The following is a 19,523-nucleotide window of genomic DNA, read 5'->3' as shown; positions in this document are numbered from 1 at the left end:
ATCTGCACAGGTTTAATTGGTAGTCTGGTCCTAGCCTCGTCACTACTTCGCCGAGGTTAGGCTAGGCACTTACCAACACATGGGGTCGATTGTGCTGATACTACACTCTGCACTCTTTTGTGCAGATCCCAGTGCTGCAGATTTCGGACCGCAATGAGGTTTCACCTTCTTGCTTATCAGGCGACCCGAGGTAGTCCTGCAGGCGTCCGCAGGCCTTGGCGTCTCCCTCTATCTATTTTCCTGTATCTTTTACGTAGTTCCAGAGACAGTACTTTGTTATTTCTTTCAGACCCTTATTTGTAGTACTCTTAGACAGTCTGTGAAGTTGTGACACCAAATCTTGGGTAGGTTTCTTATGGAATTGTATTAGTAGTATTATTAAGTTTACAATTAATTCTTCCGCTTGCTAATTTTTGTTGATTATAAATTGTTGGCCTATAACTGTTAACGAATTTGAAAAAGGAAAGAAAGCAAATAATTCAGTTGGTTGGCTTGCCTAGCTTTCACTAGTAGGCGCCATCACGACTCCCGAGGGTGGGAAATCCGGATCTTGACAAATAGTTCATGCGAAGTAGAGTCATAATCCAAACTATAATAGTACAAGCCGAATGTGTTCTAACATAAGTTCCTAATTAATCTGCTATTAGTGCATTCATAGCAAACAAAGGAGAAATTGACATATACACAATAACATGATCAAGAAGCTCCTTCTGGCTCCTTCCTTAGCTAGTAGTTCCGCTACCCCGTTCTTCTCCAGAACCCATTTGTTATCTCTAGCTGAAATAAAAGTTTTAGTGAGGAATATAGAGTATATAAAATCGGACCGATAACGGCATCAAGTTATTAGATTGAATTACACAACCTTTATTTTGGTCATTGTTTAGAACATAGAATTTAGGGACTACATAATTACCTCAAAGGTCTCTTTGCTTGTTACTATTTGGAATCGTTTTATTACAAAATGTATATGCAGTAAAATTGCGATGAGAGCTTAAAATTTGACCCAATCTAGAAACAACAAATACGCCAGCCAAAGAGTAGTACCATTTCAGTGATTTAAAATTTCATTGTCATTGATTTAATTAGTTGATAGGCAAGAATTGTCGTTTCTGTCTAATTCGTACTCTTTTAGCTATAGGTTTGTTTGATGGTAACAACAACAAATAACAAACCCAGTATATATATTCTCACACACGGAATATGGAGAGTATAATGTGTCTTATCCTTACTCAGTGAAAGTAAATTAAAGAGGCTGTTTCCAATAGACCCTTGGATGACAGTTTGCATAATAGTAAATTTAATATACAAAATTATGTCAAATCCTTTTTATACAAACGGGACGGAATTAGAGTACAACTAGGGGCGGAGGGAGAGTATAACTTACGGGTTCGGCCGAACCCAGTAGCTTTCGTTCAAACCATGTATTTGTCTTAAGAAATTAATTGAACATGTATAAATTATTAATTTAGAACCCAGTAACTTAAAAGATTTAAAATCCCGAACCCACAAGTTTCAAATCATGGCTCCGCCTCTGAGTACAACTTACCGGTTCAGTCAAATCAATAGCTTTTATTCAAACTTTATTTATCATAAGTTCTTTGAATATGTAAAAGTTAATATTAATTTAGAACCCAAAAACGTAAAAGAACTAATTTCCCGAACCCCTCCTCTATACTTGGTAACATATTCCGTTGCATGTTACAACCCTTTTACGCTTATTTAATCGCTGCTTGCATTTTCGTTGGAGACACGATTCGGAAGACGCGGCAAGAAGGGAAATGAATTGAAACATCATCACATATTCACATGTAATAAAATATAGGATTGCAGTATAAAAATATATATATATTCATAAGCATAGGCAGTAATTTCCCATTACATCAGTATTAATATGAAAATAAAGCTGAGGGCTACAAAGTTTTCCCTAATTTTGGTCCTTTTGCAGCCGCTTCAGCATCCAGATTTAACTTTTACCAACACCCACTTCATCACATAAAGGTAAAATACCCAAACAAAAAAAAAAAAAAAAAAAAAAACACAAATCCATTCCCCAGAATGTTGATTAAAAAAGGAAAAGAAAATAATTCCCGCATACTTCAAATTTTTCCAGATAAAAAAGGAAAAAATTGACGGCGGTAAATCGTGTGAATTTTTCTATTTTCTTTTTATAATAAGGTAAAAGAACCTTTTTTTTTTCTTTTATAAGGTCAGTATAGTATTTTCCTTTGTTTTGGAAATTAAACCCGGAAATTCTTACCCTGGAAAGTCTGGCCAAATTGCCAATTAGCTGGTGCTATGTCATAAGAAGCAGAACTGCGTCGATCACTGGCAGTGACTCTAAAAGAAAGGGCTTGGCCAACAAGTAAAGCATTGGTTTGCCAATTTTGACCCCAATTTCGATTCATTGCTATCCAATTGGTTTTTGTACCTTTAACATAAACCTTCTGAATATCCCCTGCTCCTGCGACATTTGTCACTAATACTAAGTTAAAGTAATTAAAACCGTTGATTGTGAATCTGATTCCTCCTTGCTTTCTGCATGGTACCCTGTAAAGAATTTAAAAAGAAATATTATTAGTAAAGGTTATGATCATTAGGATGCATCCTTATAAAAAAATATGGTCAAACATTTTAATTTTAGAAAAATATATTTTAGTCAGAAAGAAGCTTTGCCAAACAAGTTATTAATCGCGTACAATATGAAACAAAGATCACTTTTAGTCCTCAGCCGAAACTATCTACATTCTCTAGCGCGAAAGCGTAAATATAACTATATATTTTTCGTATATAACATATAAATATTCATATTTTCGATTATTATTTTGAGAGCCGTTTACGTAAGACCTACACTAAAATCTAAGTAGGGCAGATCCCAAATTTCCTGGGTTACTGTTTGCATGTCTCAATTACATTTCTACTCCACGGAAGTAACTAAAAACTGCAACTTTGACGTTCCCTACTATTAAGGGCAAACGCACCAAAGATAGGAAAAAGCGTTTTTCAACTGGGTCAATTTAGATAGAGCTGATGATAGGGGACCATACTAAATTTTACTTGGACTTGTGGGTTGTGGTCAGAGGCGAATTTAGGATTTTTCGTACATGGGTGCACTATTAAAAGTAAGAACAAATTGTATTAAGTGGGAATTGATTTTTATTCCTCTAGTAAATAACTCAACCTTGAACCAATTGCACCTTTTAACCTTTTTAGAGCATGGGTGCCAATAGTTAATATTATACAAGTTTTAGAAAATATATACATAAAATATTTAATTTTACAGAAAGATAATGGGTTTACTTGCTCCATAATTTTTCCTATTAATCCGCCCCTCCTTGTGGTATAGCAAAATTAATCTTAGCAGGCCTAAAAAGTCATTTAATCAACAGATTTTATCACATAAATCAATAAACAAAATGCAGTAGCTAAAAAAGGGCTTTATAGCTTTAGGCACTGTGACTTACCGTCGGTAATTTACAGGAACAATTCCAGCACGGTACTCAGCAATTTTGAGGAACATAGGCATGGCAAGGTCGAAATGAGGGCGAGGTGGGTTGCACCACCCTCCATTATCGTTAGGCAAGGCGTAGTTTGGTGGGCAGAAATTTGTAGCGGTCACTAATATGGAAGGGTTTCCAGGGGTGCACCATTTCTGATCAGTACACTTAAGCTCAAAGCAAGCGCCGCAACTCAGCCCATTGTTGAAAAGGACTGTACTCAGTGCTGCATTGTTCACTCCGTAGCCTTGGCTGTATAGATTCCCATATCCACAAGCCCCACCTAGGAAAAAAAACACCTAGTGTTAAATCATGAGCATAAGCAGAGTCCAGATTTAAAATTTATTGGATTTTAAATCTTTTAAGTTATTGGATTTTAAATTAATGATTTATACATACTCTATGAATTTTACAAATAAATACAGAGTTTGAACAAAAACTACTTAGTTCGACCGAACCCGTAAGCGAAAGGCTAACTCCGCCCCTGACCCTGAGTAACCTTCTAACATAAGTCATACACATATGTACGACTATAATTATCTTATTAAAAGTAAATTAAGAAGTTTGAAATAAATTATTTTTCAAAAAAGTATAAAATTCTTTTTGGATATACTAAATGGCCTGTTTCGCCAAATTTCTAGAAGCTTAAAAGCACTCTTTAACAAATAAAAATAAAAAAGAAAAATTCAAAATTAAAAGTGTTTGGTCAAGTTTTAAAAAAAAAAAAGTAATTTCGAGTATAACCAAAATCAACTTTTGAAAAGAAAAAAAAATAGTGAAAAACATGTTGAGAAAAATATAAGAAACGCTTTTTAAAAATTTGGCCAAACAATAATTAGTGTTAAAAAATATTTTTCAAATTAATTAGTCAAACATAAAAATTATTTCACATCAAAAGTATTTTTTTTAAATCAAAATAAGCTTATTTTAGAAGCTTGGCCAACAGGCTATAAATATGACATAAAAATTGGGAGAGAGGCAGTAGTATTTAGCACTAGATTATTATCATATAGAAGTAGTTTAAATTGAAAATGAAATCGAAGAATTTTGCTTAAAATGGGGAGAAGAGAAGAGAAGAGAAGAGAGGAGAGGTATAATACCCATGGTGCCAGAGGCATCAGAGCCGCCATAGAAAGTGGCGTGGGCAGTTGTCCAGGGGCCGCCGGCGTAGTTGCCGGAGATTTTTGCGTTAACGGCCGTCAGAAAACAGAGAACACTAGCAATGCAGAGTGTCCAATTACTCACAGCCATTTTCTCACAGTGAATTGTTCAGTCTAAACAGGGGAAAATAGTGTGATAATAGGCTTTTAGAGAGAGAGGGAATGGAAAAATGGGAATGGGGTTTGAGCAGAGGGCGAATTGAGAGGGAAAGGAAATTAAGTGGGCGTATTTATTGAGGAGTTACAATGGCAGGGTCTGTAATTAAATACTCTGTTTTTGTTAATTTGTAATCTTTCCATTTTTTTAAATGAGACATATATGTGAATGTATTTATCATGGGGTTAAGCTATACGGTATAGACTATAGTATGAAAAGGGCGAAAATATTGAACAAAAATAGGATCTATATAGAGACACATGTGAGGTGCACGTGGTCATGGGAATAGCTAGGTTGCTCAAGGCACATGGAACATGCAATGAAGTAATGAAGTTTCATATATGATTCATGCTTAGACTTATGGCAAAGACTTAATAGATTAAGAGGAAGCTTGAGCTTCTTGATTTCGTGTTAGTAACTTCCTAAACACTTCACGATTGGTACATACCATATGTTATGGCTCTCTAATTCTTTTTAGGTTTCTTTGCTACGTCAAGGTGTATGAATCTGAAGCAATACACGGCTCCCTATGACCTATAGGTCATGTGTTTGAATCGTAAAATTAGTCACTAATACTTGTATCAGGAATATGCTACATAATCACACCCCTTGTAATGCGTTCCTCAAAAAAAAACCTGCGTAAACATGGGATGTTTCGTGTATCGCGATGCCCCTTTATTTTTTTGGTAAAGAATATTTGAACCATCTTTCAGTTTGTGTGTTGCGATGAGCATGCTAATCTTTTATGTACGAATTCTCATTAAGTGGATGTTTTAGAAGGAAGAAAACCTGAAGCAAGTTGCTAGTATATTATGATAGTACTAAGTACCTTTTTTCTTTAGTTGAGAATACTGGTTGCAAATAGGATACCAATTTGCAACTTGCAAATAATGAGATAATTAACCAGCTTCAAACTAGGAAATCGGTCGCAGTGTTAGTACTTGACCTTGAAGCATTAACTTGACAGCTATAATGCATAGGTTAAATTAAAATTGAAAACATTATTTAAAGAACAACACATTTATTTATTTTAAAATGCAATATAGAGCTGCATAAAAAATAAATAGGAGATTTGGGTCCTTTTAGCATAGGGAGTACTTCACTGAGCGCAAATTTGGGTGGGAATATCACTCTTTACTTCCTCTCCAATCATAATATTTCAGTTACTATTTACCAGCTTCATTGACACTTAAGCCGATTCTTTTATTTTGTTGTAGACTGTAGGTAAAGAGCGCGAATAAGAGTGTTAACTCTAAAGAAAAGGGCTAGGTTTACTCTTGAAAATAAATTATATTTATCCTCCGTTATATCCAACCGACCCAACCCTACCCGACCGATCGGAAGCGGTACCCCGTGGACCCCCTGCTTGCTCATGCATGCTCGTGGAGTCGTGGTATAGTGATATTTCTACTACATGCTTTTCCAAAAATGGATAGGAAGAGGCAAGTTGCATTTCGATCTTATACTAAACGGTTTTAAGACTAGTCTCTATACTATTTTGTAAAAAGTTGGTCATGAAATAAAAAAACTTCTACAAAAAGGAAAAGAAACAAAGTGGAATAGGAAAAGTCGAAAAAATCCGAGACCCACTAGACTGAGCTCCCAATATAGCAACTTTAATTTTAGGGTAAACCAATTAGGGATCTCAATAAACTTCATGATGTGGACTACGTTTAAGCTCTTCTATTTTCATAAAAAAGATATAGTCTTGTAGGAAAGGGAAAAAGGGACATATATAAGAATAGAAAAAAAGGTCATACTATCAAAAGTCTAGTTATAAAAAAAGTTTAAAGTTAGATGTTATGTGCTTTAATCCTTTGAAACAAGACTTTCTTTGATATTAAGTTTTCTATAAGAAGGAATGAAGTTGAATGTTTGAAGTGCTTGTAGAAGTTTAATTAGAGTTCAAACATTGAATTAGTGGGTATGTTCTACCTAATTTAGAGAGTAATGTTGGATTAACAATGTATTAATCATATGCCACAAACAGACCTTTCATTCTGTTGAAAAGCAATGTACGTACAAAATAGTACTACTCATAGGATTTGGTTAAAAATAAAATGCTTATGTTATATATCACCCATGCACATGATATAGTAGTTGGTTTGTTTTATATATTATCACTTTGATTAATCTTCAATTACACAAGAAACATTAAAGTCTCATTAGCAACTTCAGATTTAATCAATTCCTATCGAGAATGCAAGTTGAACTTCCACCACGATGTGTCATGTGCATATTGTACATAGAATATACACACACACAAAAAAAAAAAAAAAAAATTGTAAGAAAACCAAAAATAGGATAACCAAAAAGCGCCATGTACCGTTGACATACTAGATATGGTAAATCTTCCAAATCATCAAAAAGTTGTATAAAACCTTATTTACGTATACATCAATTCAATTTGTCAGCAATCCCTCAATTCCACTAGATGATGAGTCATGATACCCATGGAAATACATGTGATTTTGCACCTAGCTCACTTAACTAACACTTCAGCTACCTATCATCAAGGCTATATATCAAACATGCATGACTCCTCCCATGTCCTTCAACAGAACATTTCAAAGGTGAATTCAAAATTTAAATATAACGGGTTTAACTTTTTAAATTCTTTAATAATATCGATTCACAACCCAACATTTACTCCACTATTTTTCAAGATTTTGCAGGAACATAGTTATAATATATTTCTATAGTATAAGCCAAAAATAATAAATTTAATTGAACCCAAACTCAACATTATAGGTCCGGCTTGCTCCCCTTCAACCACCAAAAAGCTCCCACCTATAGTGTTGGAACCAACCCCTTATACATGAATGGATTTATAGGCAAAATTATGGGGCACGTGAACCCATGGTCTCTCTGCAAAATTAGATATTTTATGTACATATTTTCTAAAATTGGTATAATATTAATTGTTGGCTCCCATGTTCCAAGAAGGTTGAATGATTTACTTGATTGAAGGTTGAGTTAATTACTAAGGGAATAGGGATCAATTCCTACTTAATACATTTTTCCTCGTTTTTAATAGTGCACCCATGTACTAGAAATCCTAAATCCGCCTCTGCCCTTATATGTACATGTTTAGGCATTTTTGGTTGAAGATAAGTCGCTGAAGTTGTTTAGGTTGAGTCAAATTGTTCTTTAATTTTGACTTATATTGCTTTTTGAGAAGTGTAATTGTAGATAAGCAAATTTGAAGAGTTTGTTTAGCTTTTTGGGTTAGAGTTTATAGTCTGAAAATGCGTAGCTACAATTGAATTGATTCATATAGGGGCTAAGGTACAGAGGCAGTCCCTTTGTTATTAAGATGTAACCTAAAATCACTCTCTAAAGTTATGTCACGGCCCAAAATCTGTCTAGTCGTGATGACATCTAACCCGACCTGCTAGGTAAGTCAAGTACAGTCAACACAATTCTACTGGAATTAATGTGAATCCAATAAGTGAAATAACTGAAATTTATATAACTTACCAAAGACTGGTTGTACAAGTCATGAGCTACTATAATTAGATTTACAAACTGGTATGAAGAATAAATAAAGTATCTGTTTGAAGTTTACATAAGCAGAATTTTAAGTTCTAACTACCACGAACAAAGGTAGCTTGAATCTGAAACTCTGGGACGTCTTCAACGCCAGGCTTCGTCTTCCATCACTACGCAGCTCCAAGATCTGCACGCAAGGTATAGAAGTGTAGCATGAGTACAACCGATTACATGTACTCATTAAGTATCTTAACTAATCTCGGTGAAGTAGTGGCAATGTTTTAAATTAAAAGATACCTGCCTATATTTGTACTTGTGCAGATGATAAACAGAAAGAGCAGATACGAGAAAAGATACACACATAACCACGTAATGAATGAAACAAGTATACAAATGATAGATGGCCCCAAAATATCAAAATCTCAAATCACATACCACAACACCAAGAATAAACTCTACAGCTACGAACAACTACAACACACCAATTCGTTGCGGCGTACAACTCGATCCGAATAATTAACATGACACCATGATCCAATATTCGTTATCATACCCTATCATCATCTGTTCATATTATATTCCGTCCTTATCTCTTCATATCATATCATTTCCTGCCCCGCTGCAGCGTGTAACCCAATTTCACACAATAATACTAATATCCATTGCGGCGTGCAATCCGATCTCACACAAATAATAACAATCTCTGTTGCACCGTGCAACCCGATCTCAGACAAATAATAAATTTGTATTTAACTTCTCTACAACAACCAAATACGGAAATTTACAACGTAATAACAAGAAAACTAACACGCGGAAAGCGAATAGGAATATAAACTAAACAAAATAAGATGAGCAACACAACACCATGGAGCTAGTCTCCCAGATATAATGGCAAGGCTTCCACAATGCATGAACACACAGCCAATCTAAAAGTCACCCAATCTAATTAAGCAAAGAGAAGTAGAACATGAAATGGGTAAAAATGTTTATCAAGTAAGAACAGTATCAAATGAAGGCATTCAATGTATATGAAACATGTATCAATTAGAAGCATGTAGCAAGTGAAGACATTTAACAAGTAAAAGCATATGGTAAGTAAAAGTATATTGTAGGTGAAGGCATGTAATAAGTGAAAGCATGTCGTGAGTGAAAGACATGTAGCAGGTTAAAGCATCTAACAAAAAATCACGTGACAAATAGGGGCATGTAACAGGTATGGGCTAATAACAAGTAAAAGCATGAATTCGAAGAGGTCATGTAACAAAAGTAAATCAAGTAAAAGCGTAGGTGTTACAATAACATGTTAGGTAAAGACATAGCTATAACTGTAACAGGCCAAAGGGAAATCGCATGGGTAACTACGTAAAGAATTCAAATGGAAAGTATCATACAAAACTACCAACATTAATATAAACCAAAGTAAAAGGTATGTAAGTATTTAACGAACGGGTAATCATAACAAAAATCCAACTTCCTTCTTTCGCACGGTAATAACCAACAAACCAATCTCATTTCAAATCGCACGAAAATACTCATCGTGCCAACATCATATCAACCGCTTGGAAATAACCCTCGTGCCAAACATAGCTCTAAGGCCCCAATCCTCACACGTATTATGGATAAAGAACTCAGGTAGCAAGACAATAACATGTATAGATGGGTGTTACTGATGCTACAGTCAATTAAGTAAGTAATCAGTCCGAAAATAACACATTAAATCTTTTTTAAGATGTCATATGTTCTAACATGATTTCTAACACAGTTAATTGAGTTTAGTAGTCATGGAATTAAGTAAAACATAAGTCAAAGAATCACTGATCACGCCCAACTATGCCTTATATAAAGGACTAAGCGGTCACTGCAAATATAATCCGGTTTACAAGTCCGGAGTCGAATCCCACAGAGAACTAAGGTTTAGCTACAGCTGTTCACTATCACCAAGAAGACAAGCTTGAACAATTCCTAACTTATAGATATTAAGATTCTTGTGTTTAACTAATTAACTAACAAATTAAAATAGTAAATTAACAACTAACGATACTGAGGGTTAGAGAAAAGATTAAGGAGGTCTAGAGTTATGATTTCCCCAATTGTCGGAATCCTTCCCGCTATGTCTTCTATAATTTCGCCTAAGTATTCTCTACCGATCATGAGCACTATTATTACCGTAAATCTCTCCCGAGTAATTACGACAATTTACTAGACGCGCTCTCCCGAGCTACGCTAGTTGGCTTTTAATACAGCTCACTTCAGATCGCACCCAAGGCTTCGTTATCCCTAATCCCGCCTTTAAACCTCGGTTATTGATCCCTCATATACTTTGAAAGTGGTGTTGTTTAACAATTACCTAAATATGCACTCTATCCCGAGTTATGCATACTAAATAGGCACAGCTAATTGAGAGCTCTTCAACCAACCACAATATAAACGTAGTTGAACAAATAGAGAAAAGCTATGGCTCAATTATATAAAAACATAACAAGAATTTATCCTACAAAAGGTTCTATCAAAACTATAGATAACAAATTAGCTATTCATAATAGTATGTAAAACTACAATACTAAAAGTCATAACCAACAATGAAAAAAAATAGGAAGAGGAAGAAAAAACTCGTAGAAGAATTCTCCGTCTTGCTCCCAATGTGTTCTTGCCTCCTTAGGTCGAATCTATGTCCAAAATATGTCCCCTCCCCCCCCCCCCCCCCTTCAACATAGGTTTAGGACTTCTTTTATACAAGTTGGAATAGTGTAGGGCCGAAATAAACTTGTCCCGGGCGAAATAGGACTTCTTTTTGACGCCTGGAGGGGCGCGGCCGCGGTCAAAACGCGGTAGGACCGCGGCCAGACAAGCTCTCTGATTTCTGCCGCGGTCAGTTCCGCGGTCGCGGTTTCGACCGCGTTTTTCACCCTGTTCCGTTTGGAATTTGGAAAAACGTAAAACATGAAAGTTGTAGCTCTTTGAATTAGCTTTCTAACCATATATTGTAGCTTCTAAATGGAGTTCTGAGCAAAAAGTTATATCTATTTTACTAGACAGTGCGCAATATGCCTACTCGAGTCTTCGTTTTGTTGTTTTATCATCCGTTGAACCCCAAATACGATCCCGGCTTAATTCCTTGAGCTTATACTCAGACTTCAAAGCTCCAAATCACTTGAATTCATTCCATAACATCTATATAGCTCGAAATCACTCCTACAAGGCATAAAACACACCGTTAGTGCAAAACACTAGCGATTAAAGCGCAAACTCAACTAAAGTGCAGTAAATTAGAGTGTAATAATCGACTAAAATACGCAATTATAGCCTATCATCAATCACCAGGTTTATTAAAGCATAAAGAAAGTATATAATTTTCCCCTCCCGAGCATGGAAAAACCTAACACATGCATATACGCTCGTCACTTCGTATATGTATCACCCCCGGATGTAGCAAACAATATCACTTAGTAGGAAAAATTCCCTCAACAAAGCTAGGAAAGACACTTACCTCAGACAAGTCAAATCAATAAACAAGAAGCGCCATCCCGCTCAAATCGACCTTCGAACGGCTCGAAACTGCCAAAAGCAACTCAAAATTATCAAATAATGCCATAAGAAGAAAACTCAAACGATAAAGGTCGAATCTTTAATCGAATACTCAAAGTCAACCAAAAATAACATGGTCCTGTACCCCGAAATCTGACAAAACTCACAAATTCCGACCACTCATTCGAATACGAGTCCAAACATACTAATTTCACTCAAATCTGACTCCGAATTGATGTCCAAGTCTCAAATCTTCAGTTTAGAAATGTTTTGACAACCCTCCACCCCCCTCCCCCAATTTCTCTTTTAGATTCATCATTTTAAAGGCCAAAATCAAAAAAGGAATCATGGAATATTTCCTCCAAAATCTCCCAAATCCGAGCTCCATAACTCAAAATGTGATAAAATAACCAAAACCTTCGAAATAGAGTACTTTAGACTCACTGATCAGGGATGATCTTCGTGAACGTGAAAGAACTCTCGCGTTCGCGATGCATAAATTAGACTGCTACCGAATTAACACTACGCATTTGCAGCACAAGCCTCGCGAACGCGATGACCACAGCTGCCAAACCTACGGGAACGCGGAAGCAACATCGCGAACGCGAAGAGGAAACCGTTGACTTGCCCAGTCAAGCCCAACACTACGCGAACGCGAAGAAGATCACCACTAACACTTTGCAAACATGAAGACAGGGACACAAACGCGAAGAAGAAATGAAGCACGAGAAATCAACAAAAACCAGCAGAACTAACATGGCCTAAAATGGTCTGAAACCCGTCTGAAACTCACCGGAGCCCTTCGGGACCCCATACGAACCTACCAACAAGTCCCAAAATATAATACAGACCTACTGAGGCCTCAAATCACACATAACAACATCAAAACCACGAATCTCACCTCAAATCAAACTTAATGAACTTTTGAATTTTCAACTTTCAAAACTCGTGCCGAACCATATCAAATCAACTTGGAATGACCTCAAATTTTGCACACAAGTTCTAAATGACATAACAAATGTATTCTAACTCCCGGAACAAAAATCTGAATCTGATATCATGAAAGTCAACTCCCGGTCAAACTTATGAACATTCAAAACCTTCAAATTGCTAATTTTCGCCAAATAGTACCGAAACCTTCTAGAAACATCCAAATGCAATTCCGGGCATACGCCGAAGTCCAAAATTACCATCCGGACCTACCATAACCATAAAAATTTCGATCTGAGGTCAAATACGTAAAAGTCAAATTTGGTCAATTCTTTCAACTTTAATCTTCTCAAGTGAGAATCATCCTTCTAAATAAATTCCGAACCACTCGAAAACCAAAGCTGACAATATATGCACGTCATAATATAACATATGAAGTTACTCATGACCTCAAACTGCTGAACTAAATACAAATGCTCAAAACGACTGGTCGGGTCGTTATTAGTTAGTGAAGTTTTGAGGCAAAATCCTATGAAGGTAAGTCGTGATTTTTGCTCTGTTGAGCAAGGATGATTTTTATGTAAAAACTGTTGTATTGTTTAATTTTTGTACTTTACTTTTCAGTTGTGTCTAGAATTCTTAGGCGAAAAAAAATCAATTTCTTTAACACGCATAAATCGGGAGTGACAATTTACCTCCTCTTGTATCTTGATGCAAGCTAAAATAACATTCTCATATATATTAAAAATGGAGGAAAGAAGCATTTATTAAAAGCCTTAGTTAGTAAAAAGAAGAAAATAGCAATAACTTTATTTTGTGTTAGTATAAAGTAATACCACGATCTATTAGATAAATTGATAAGCAAATAGGAAACCAACTTATATGACACGTATAATTAGATTTCTTCTTCAAAAGGCTCTTGCAATTGATTCCATATGCCACCACATTGATTATAACTTGATATGAAAACTTACTTCAAGATTAATTATTCTTATTCATTTTAACTTTAATTTATTGAAACATTGCACAATTAATGCTCGCAAAAACAAATGAACAATCATACAAGGTTGGCATTTATTTAATAGAAGAATGATAGAGTCGTGGGGTTGAGTGTTTCTATTGTTAAACGAATAATCTAAGCTAATTACATTAGTATAACTTCTCAAATGAACAGAATATTATCAGTATGATATACTATAGTATATTATTAAGTGTCTATCAAAAGTCAAAACCAGTACCCTACGGATAGATCACCTTGTACTTTCAAGTAATCCAAATTCTCCATGTGCTTTCGCAATTTTAGGGTATTTTCAGAAAGTATTAAAATGTTGAGTTGACCCTCAAAGGGCTTTGACTTTACACATATGCATGTTTTAGGGATCTAAAATCACATGCAAACGAATAATTTAATATTTGTAAAGGCCAAACAGTTAGTATACAGTCGATAAATTATTGAGTACCTTCTTGATGACTGGATCTACGTTTTGGGAGTAAATGCTTCCCATAAACTAATCATTAATTCATCATTACAGTGATTCTAACTTAAGAGACACATACATTTAACGTGGTTCTGTCAATTGATCTACGTCCACAAATGTAGATGAGCAAAGAGACAAAATATTGAAAGAACAACCTCACAAAAAAGCACACACAAAAAGCAGGCTGACACTTGTCCCAAAAACAATTTTCCCTAAACAAGACTCTCAAATCCCTTATGGCTACTTTGTGGATGCTACTAAATGAGAAGGAAAAATCCTCAATTTATAGAAATCCAGGTCCCTTTTCCTCCAAGAAAAAGGACTAGCCAAATATGGAAGAACTATATTTTTCTTTTCGTAAAAGGTAAAATCGATTGTGTAAATATATATGTTACCCTTCCTTCAAGAGATAGGAAAATTAAACTATGGTAAGAAAATCAGGACAAACACCTAACAATGACTAGGTTTGGAAATCATCCTACTTGGTCAATAAGCCCAATTCTACTAGGCTTTTAGAAATCACAAAGTGAATTATTTTCTTGGAATTTTTCGTTTTAGTTTTCCTGACGGTTTTTTTACGCATAATTTTCTAGCAATTGTTTTTCAATATTTCTACAATATTATTATTATTATTATTATTATACTATCTTGTTAGTTATTTCGTTGAAGAAATTGTACACCTATAAATAATGGTATTTCTTCCGTGTTAAGCTATATATGGGAAAGTATTGTAGTGTATATAGAAAAAGCAACGATGATATTGTGAAAATGATAATTGAGAGAATGAAAAAATCTAAGTCAAACTCTAAAATACACTTCCCTCGCTGTAAAAAAAATGTTAAATTTTAGTTTCAAGGTGGATCATCTATTTTGGGACTAATTAAGGTTTCGTCTCATGTTGTTTCTGCAAGTATATAGCATGAGTAGTTAAAGAAGAAGAAAATGATATATCAGCTTATGATTTAGGAATTGTTGTGACAAAAAAAAGTGATTAGACTGAACTTATTAAGTAGCTTAAGTTAAAACTTAACAATGTTCAAAATGTGATTAGACGAGTAGCATAGAGAAGAATCATAGAAGCTTGCATAATGTTTATTATTGTAAAAAGAGGTTTGAATAATACGTACTCGATTGTTAATCATCATATTTGAACTGGGATTTTTTCGTGATATATTTTTGTTCGAATATTATTTTACCATAATTTCCTATTACATTGAAACGAGGCTAAACTTTGAATACCAAAAGTGGCTAGCCCAGCCAAAGTGGTTGCTTTGGCCCGTTATTGATTCTTTTTGCTGTTTCTTATTTTCTTCCTCAATCAGGTATTCTCCTACTTGTTTTCCTCTTTATTTCTCATTAGGGCGTATAAATCGAACCGAAAAGTCAAATTAAACCGATAAAAAAAATTCAATTAGGTTTGGTTTGATTTGGTTAGGTATTTAAAAAAACTCGAACCAAACTGATATATAACTATATAATTTTTATATATACATTTAAGAATTTATATAGAATTTTCTTTAAAAAATATCTAGAAATATTTGGGATCTCTTATGGGATGTAATATTTAATAGAATATAAAATGTTTCATTTTTATTTACTTTAAATAATGGATTGTATCATCACCTTCTTATCAAGTGTTATTGAAATGCATCAATCTCTTTGTTCTTAATTCCATATTCATATGCCAGATCTATTAAATTCTTATACCTTTTTCGAATTTGAAATGATATTTCCATAGTATCAAATTAAATAGAACATATCTTTTTTTAGGATTTTTTGTGTTTAATTATTAAATTCGGTTAACGTTGAAAGCGTACATCAACGAAAAATTATTGTTAGACTACTAAAAAGATAACTATCATGTGTTACTAAAAAAGTTCTCCCATAAGAATTTTTTAATAGATCATATGTTTGTTTGTTTTTTAATTTTTACTAAACATATATTTACTTATCAAAACTTTGACAAAGTAATATTGAAATAATGTTCATATAACAAAAAAGTCGAAAAATCCGACAAAGCCGAACCAATCTAAACTGATATAGATAGTTTGACTTAATTTTAATAAAAATCGAACCAACCCGGTTTATGTACACCCTCTTTCTCATCATCAAGTTTGGATATTTACTCATGTTTGGTTTACTATAGAGTATAGACTGCTCACAACTTTATAATTTCCTTGAATTATAGTGATTATGAGTATTTTGTATTCCGACTATTTTGTTTGCTCCTTGGCGAGTTTGTTTAGATTTTTGCAAATTCTTCTTAGTAAATTGGTTTCCATTGTTTGTTTCTGTCTTGTTGAAGTTTGTCCATGACACCTTAGACTTGTCAACGTCAGATTATAGTACCTAAGCAGATTCTATTAGTTTATCTAAGCATAACTTGTTTGGATGGTTTGTTATCTATTATATTATATCGTAATATTAATTTAAATATATATTTTTTTTATTTTTACTTAAATTATTGTATCATATCATTAAATGCTTCGTTACGTAACGACAAAAAGTGCTACGACTTTATGTAATGACTGATGTGGTATGGTCGCGCCATTACCGTACTTTTTCTCTCATCTTGCCCTTTCTTATTAGTATTAAATATAACCTATTTTATCTTCACCCTATCTTTTACATAATAATTCTATCATGTATCCTACTTTTTAAATAATATTACAAGTTTAATCTTTATGAAACGGCGATAGAGATACAATCTAAAATGTTATATTCGTCACAACAATACAATACAATATAATATAATACAATATAATACGTTATGAAAGCTCGCCTCACCTCATCATACCCCATTTTCTCCCAACCTATTTGGCACAACTGAATGCTCCCATTTATTCCCTATTTTCATTTCTTTATTAATCTGCAGGGCGTACGTAGTTCCAGAAACAATTCGCTTCTCAAAAGGAAAATGCTCATCTTGGTAAATTTATCACCACTTATATAATCTGCTTTAAATTTCTCTCATATTAACTCTTATGTCTTGGTCCTTGCAGCTGGAACATTCCTTAATACAGCTAGCTGTAGATAACGAAATTTTAACGAATCAAGCTAAATCCTAAATTTAAGATACTACAAAAGGACTCTTACAATTCTAGAAATTTCTAGAGTTGCTTGGAGGCTATTCTACAAAACCCCTAATTTGGAGGCTACTCTATCCTAACCCTATAAAAAGGGTTACATATTCCCTTTGAAAAGGGCTTGCAAATTGAGGTCATCCCAAAACATCCTATAAACTCTCGATATATTCACAAAGGGATCAAGATAAAATAATGTTTCTTCTTGATAATCAAATACTTCAAGAAGAACATCCACACAATGATCGACTTTCATGGAGATCAAATAATCCAGAGAGGTCCGCATCATCCTATGTTCGAGAAATACGCCGTTAAGGCCCTCAAATTACGAAGAACAATTCGGAGTAAGAATCAAGGGATAAACAGAGTTGTAACCCGCAATGTTTATCAATAAAATCCTTTTTTTTCTTTATAGTTGTTTGTGATTGCAGTTTTACTTTTCTTCACAAATTTGTTGCGAACAAGGGCATCGTTAGCTTATGTTCTCATCCATTATGGCTGGTGTGTATCAATTTTTTTTGGGTAATTAATGATTTATTCATACAACAACAAACTAAAAGTTATTACAACTAGAGATCAGTCTAGGTAACGTAGTGCCTAGACTGTCTCTTTTAAGTACATGAACAACAAAAGCGGGTGGAAGAGCATAAGTTTGCAAAATACAAAAAGTGTCCAAGCTACAACCCTTTTTAGCTAATAGGTCCGCTACTCCATTAGCCTATCTAAAAACATGCTTCAACTGTGGATCATTCACCTTCTGCAATAGGTACCCGCAATCATCAATCAAGTTTTGATAGAGACAATTATTAGATTTTAGGAGATTTATTAGTTCCAAGCAGTCTGTCTCTATTACTAATGGGAAGAGTTTTTCTGTTAGTGCTAGTTTGACTCCACGGAGTAGGGCCAGAATTTCCATATATATGTTAGTAGCATGGTCGACTCTCATATTGAAGCCTAAGATCCATTGGCCCCTATCATCCCTAAACACCCCTCCTATTCCTCCCACTCCTGGGTTTCCTACACAAGAACCATCAATATTTAGTTTATAGAAATTAGGATTTGGAGGTTCCCATTTTACAAGGATAGTTTTCTTGGGAGGTTTTAAGCTTAGATTTTTTGCCAAGTAGAAGTATTCAATGGCTTTGCTAATGGGTTGGCTTATGGTGATAGGGGATTTGATTCCCTGGAAGAGTATCCCATTTTTGAAGTTCCAAATATACCATAGTAGGAATGGGAGAAAATCTGACCAAAGTAGGTGATCGTTGAAGGTTTTCCTTGATACGAGTTGTTCTTTAAGCCAATTACATAAGGAATCTTTTCCTGAGGAATTCTGAGGGAAGAGATGGTTAATTCTTGTTTGTGCCCAGATGGATCTTGAGTAGCTGCAGCGGAAGAAGATGTGTTCCGTGTTCTCAGTCTCCCTATTGCATATGCTACAAGTGTCGTCATGGCAAATCCCTCTTTTGGCCAGCATATGTTTTGTGGGTAGCCTGTCCCATATGACTGTCCATAAGAAATATTTCAATTTGTTTAGGGAGTTGATTTTCCAGAGCCAAGAGTAGTCTTAGTTATTGCAAGTAAAATCTGAGATTGCTTCGTAAGAAGCCTTGATGGAGAAACAGTTATAACGCTTTGAGTCCCAAGTATACGAGTCAGAAGAGGGCGTAGTTTGCTTTATGTAAGTGCAATTTATCTTGGAGATTATATCTGGGGGTAATTCGAAAGACAAGTCTCTAAGGTCGAATATTCCGTTTTTGATAATGCAGGAGAGGTTTAGGTCTAGCTCCCTAGCAGGAATGGGACCCTGAATACAGTCTCTAAGAGCCCCTAGTTGATTTATCCATTTATCGTGCCATAAATTGATGGACATCCCATTTTCTACCAACCATTTGGTGTTGGCATTGCAAATTACAGAGCCTTTTCTAATGACCTTCCAAGTATGAGAGCCTATATTTTTACTTTTCCTATGTCATATTTACTAGATACAGTTTTGACCCATAGGGCTTCATTCTCTTTTTTATATCTCCAAGCTAAAGCCTCATTGAAAGAGGAGTTTTTCCAATGGGTGTTAGGAATACCCAAGCCCCCTTGCTTTTTAGGCATTGTGACTATGCTCTATTTAACAAGGTGGCATTTCTTTTTTTCCTCTGTGCTACCCCATAGAAAGTTTCTTTGGATAGATTCTATCTTGTTGAGGGTTGTTT

General features: G+C 34.7%; 1 protein-coding gene across 1 annotated transcript; it reads right to left on the bottom strand.

Moving 5' to 3' along the window:
• Positions 1-561: 561 nt before the first annotated feature.
• On the bottom strand, positions 562-4,941 carry LOC109210402 (expansin-A3-like). The gene is made up of 4 exons (XM_019373814.1): positions 4,595-4,941; positions 3,462-3,777; positions 2,258-2,547; positions 562-777 (listed from the first exon to the last, which is right to left on the bottom strand). Exons 1-4 carry the CDS (start codon positions 4,743-4,745, stop codon positions 653-655), a joined length of 882 nt encoding a protein of 293 aa, XP_019229359.1. The 5' UTR covers positions 4,746-4,941; the 3' UTR covers positions 562-652.
• Between the last annotated feature and the right edge of the window lie 14,582 nt (positions 4,942-19,523).

This window comes from Nicotiana attenuata, unplaced genomic scaffold (genome assembly GCF_001879085.1).
Source record: "Nicotiana attenuata strain UT unplaced genomic scaffold, NIATTr2, whole genome shotgun sequence".
Lineage (NCBI taxonomy): Eukaryota > Viridiplantae > Streptophyta > Magnoliopsida > Solanales > Solanaceae > Nicotiana > Nicotiana attenuata.
The sequence above is the reverse complement of the archived record's forward strand: the minus strand, read 5'-3'. Positions and strand labels throughout refer to the sequence as shown.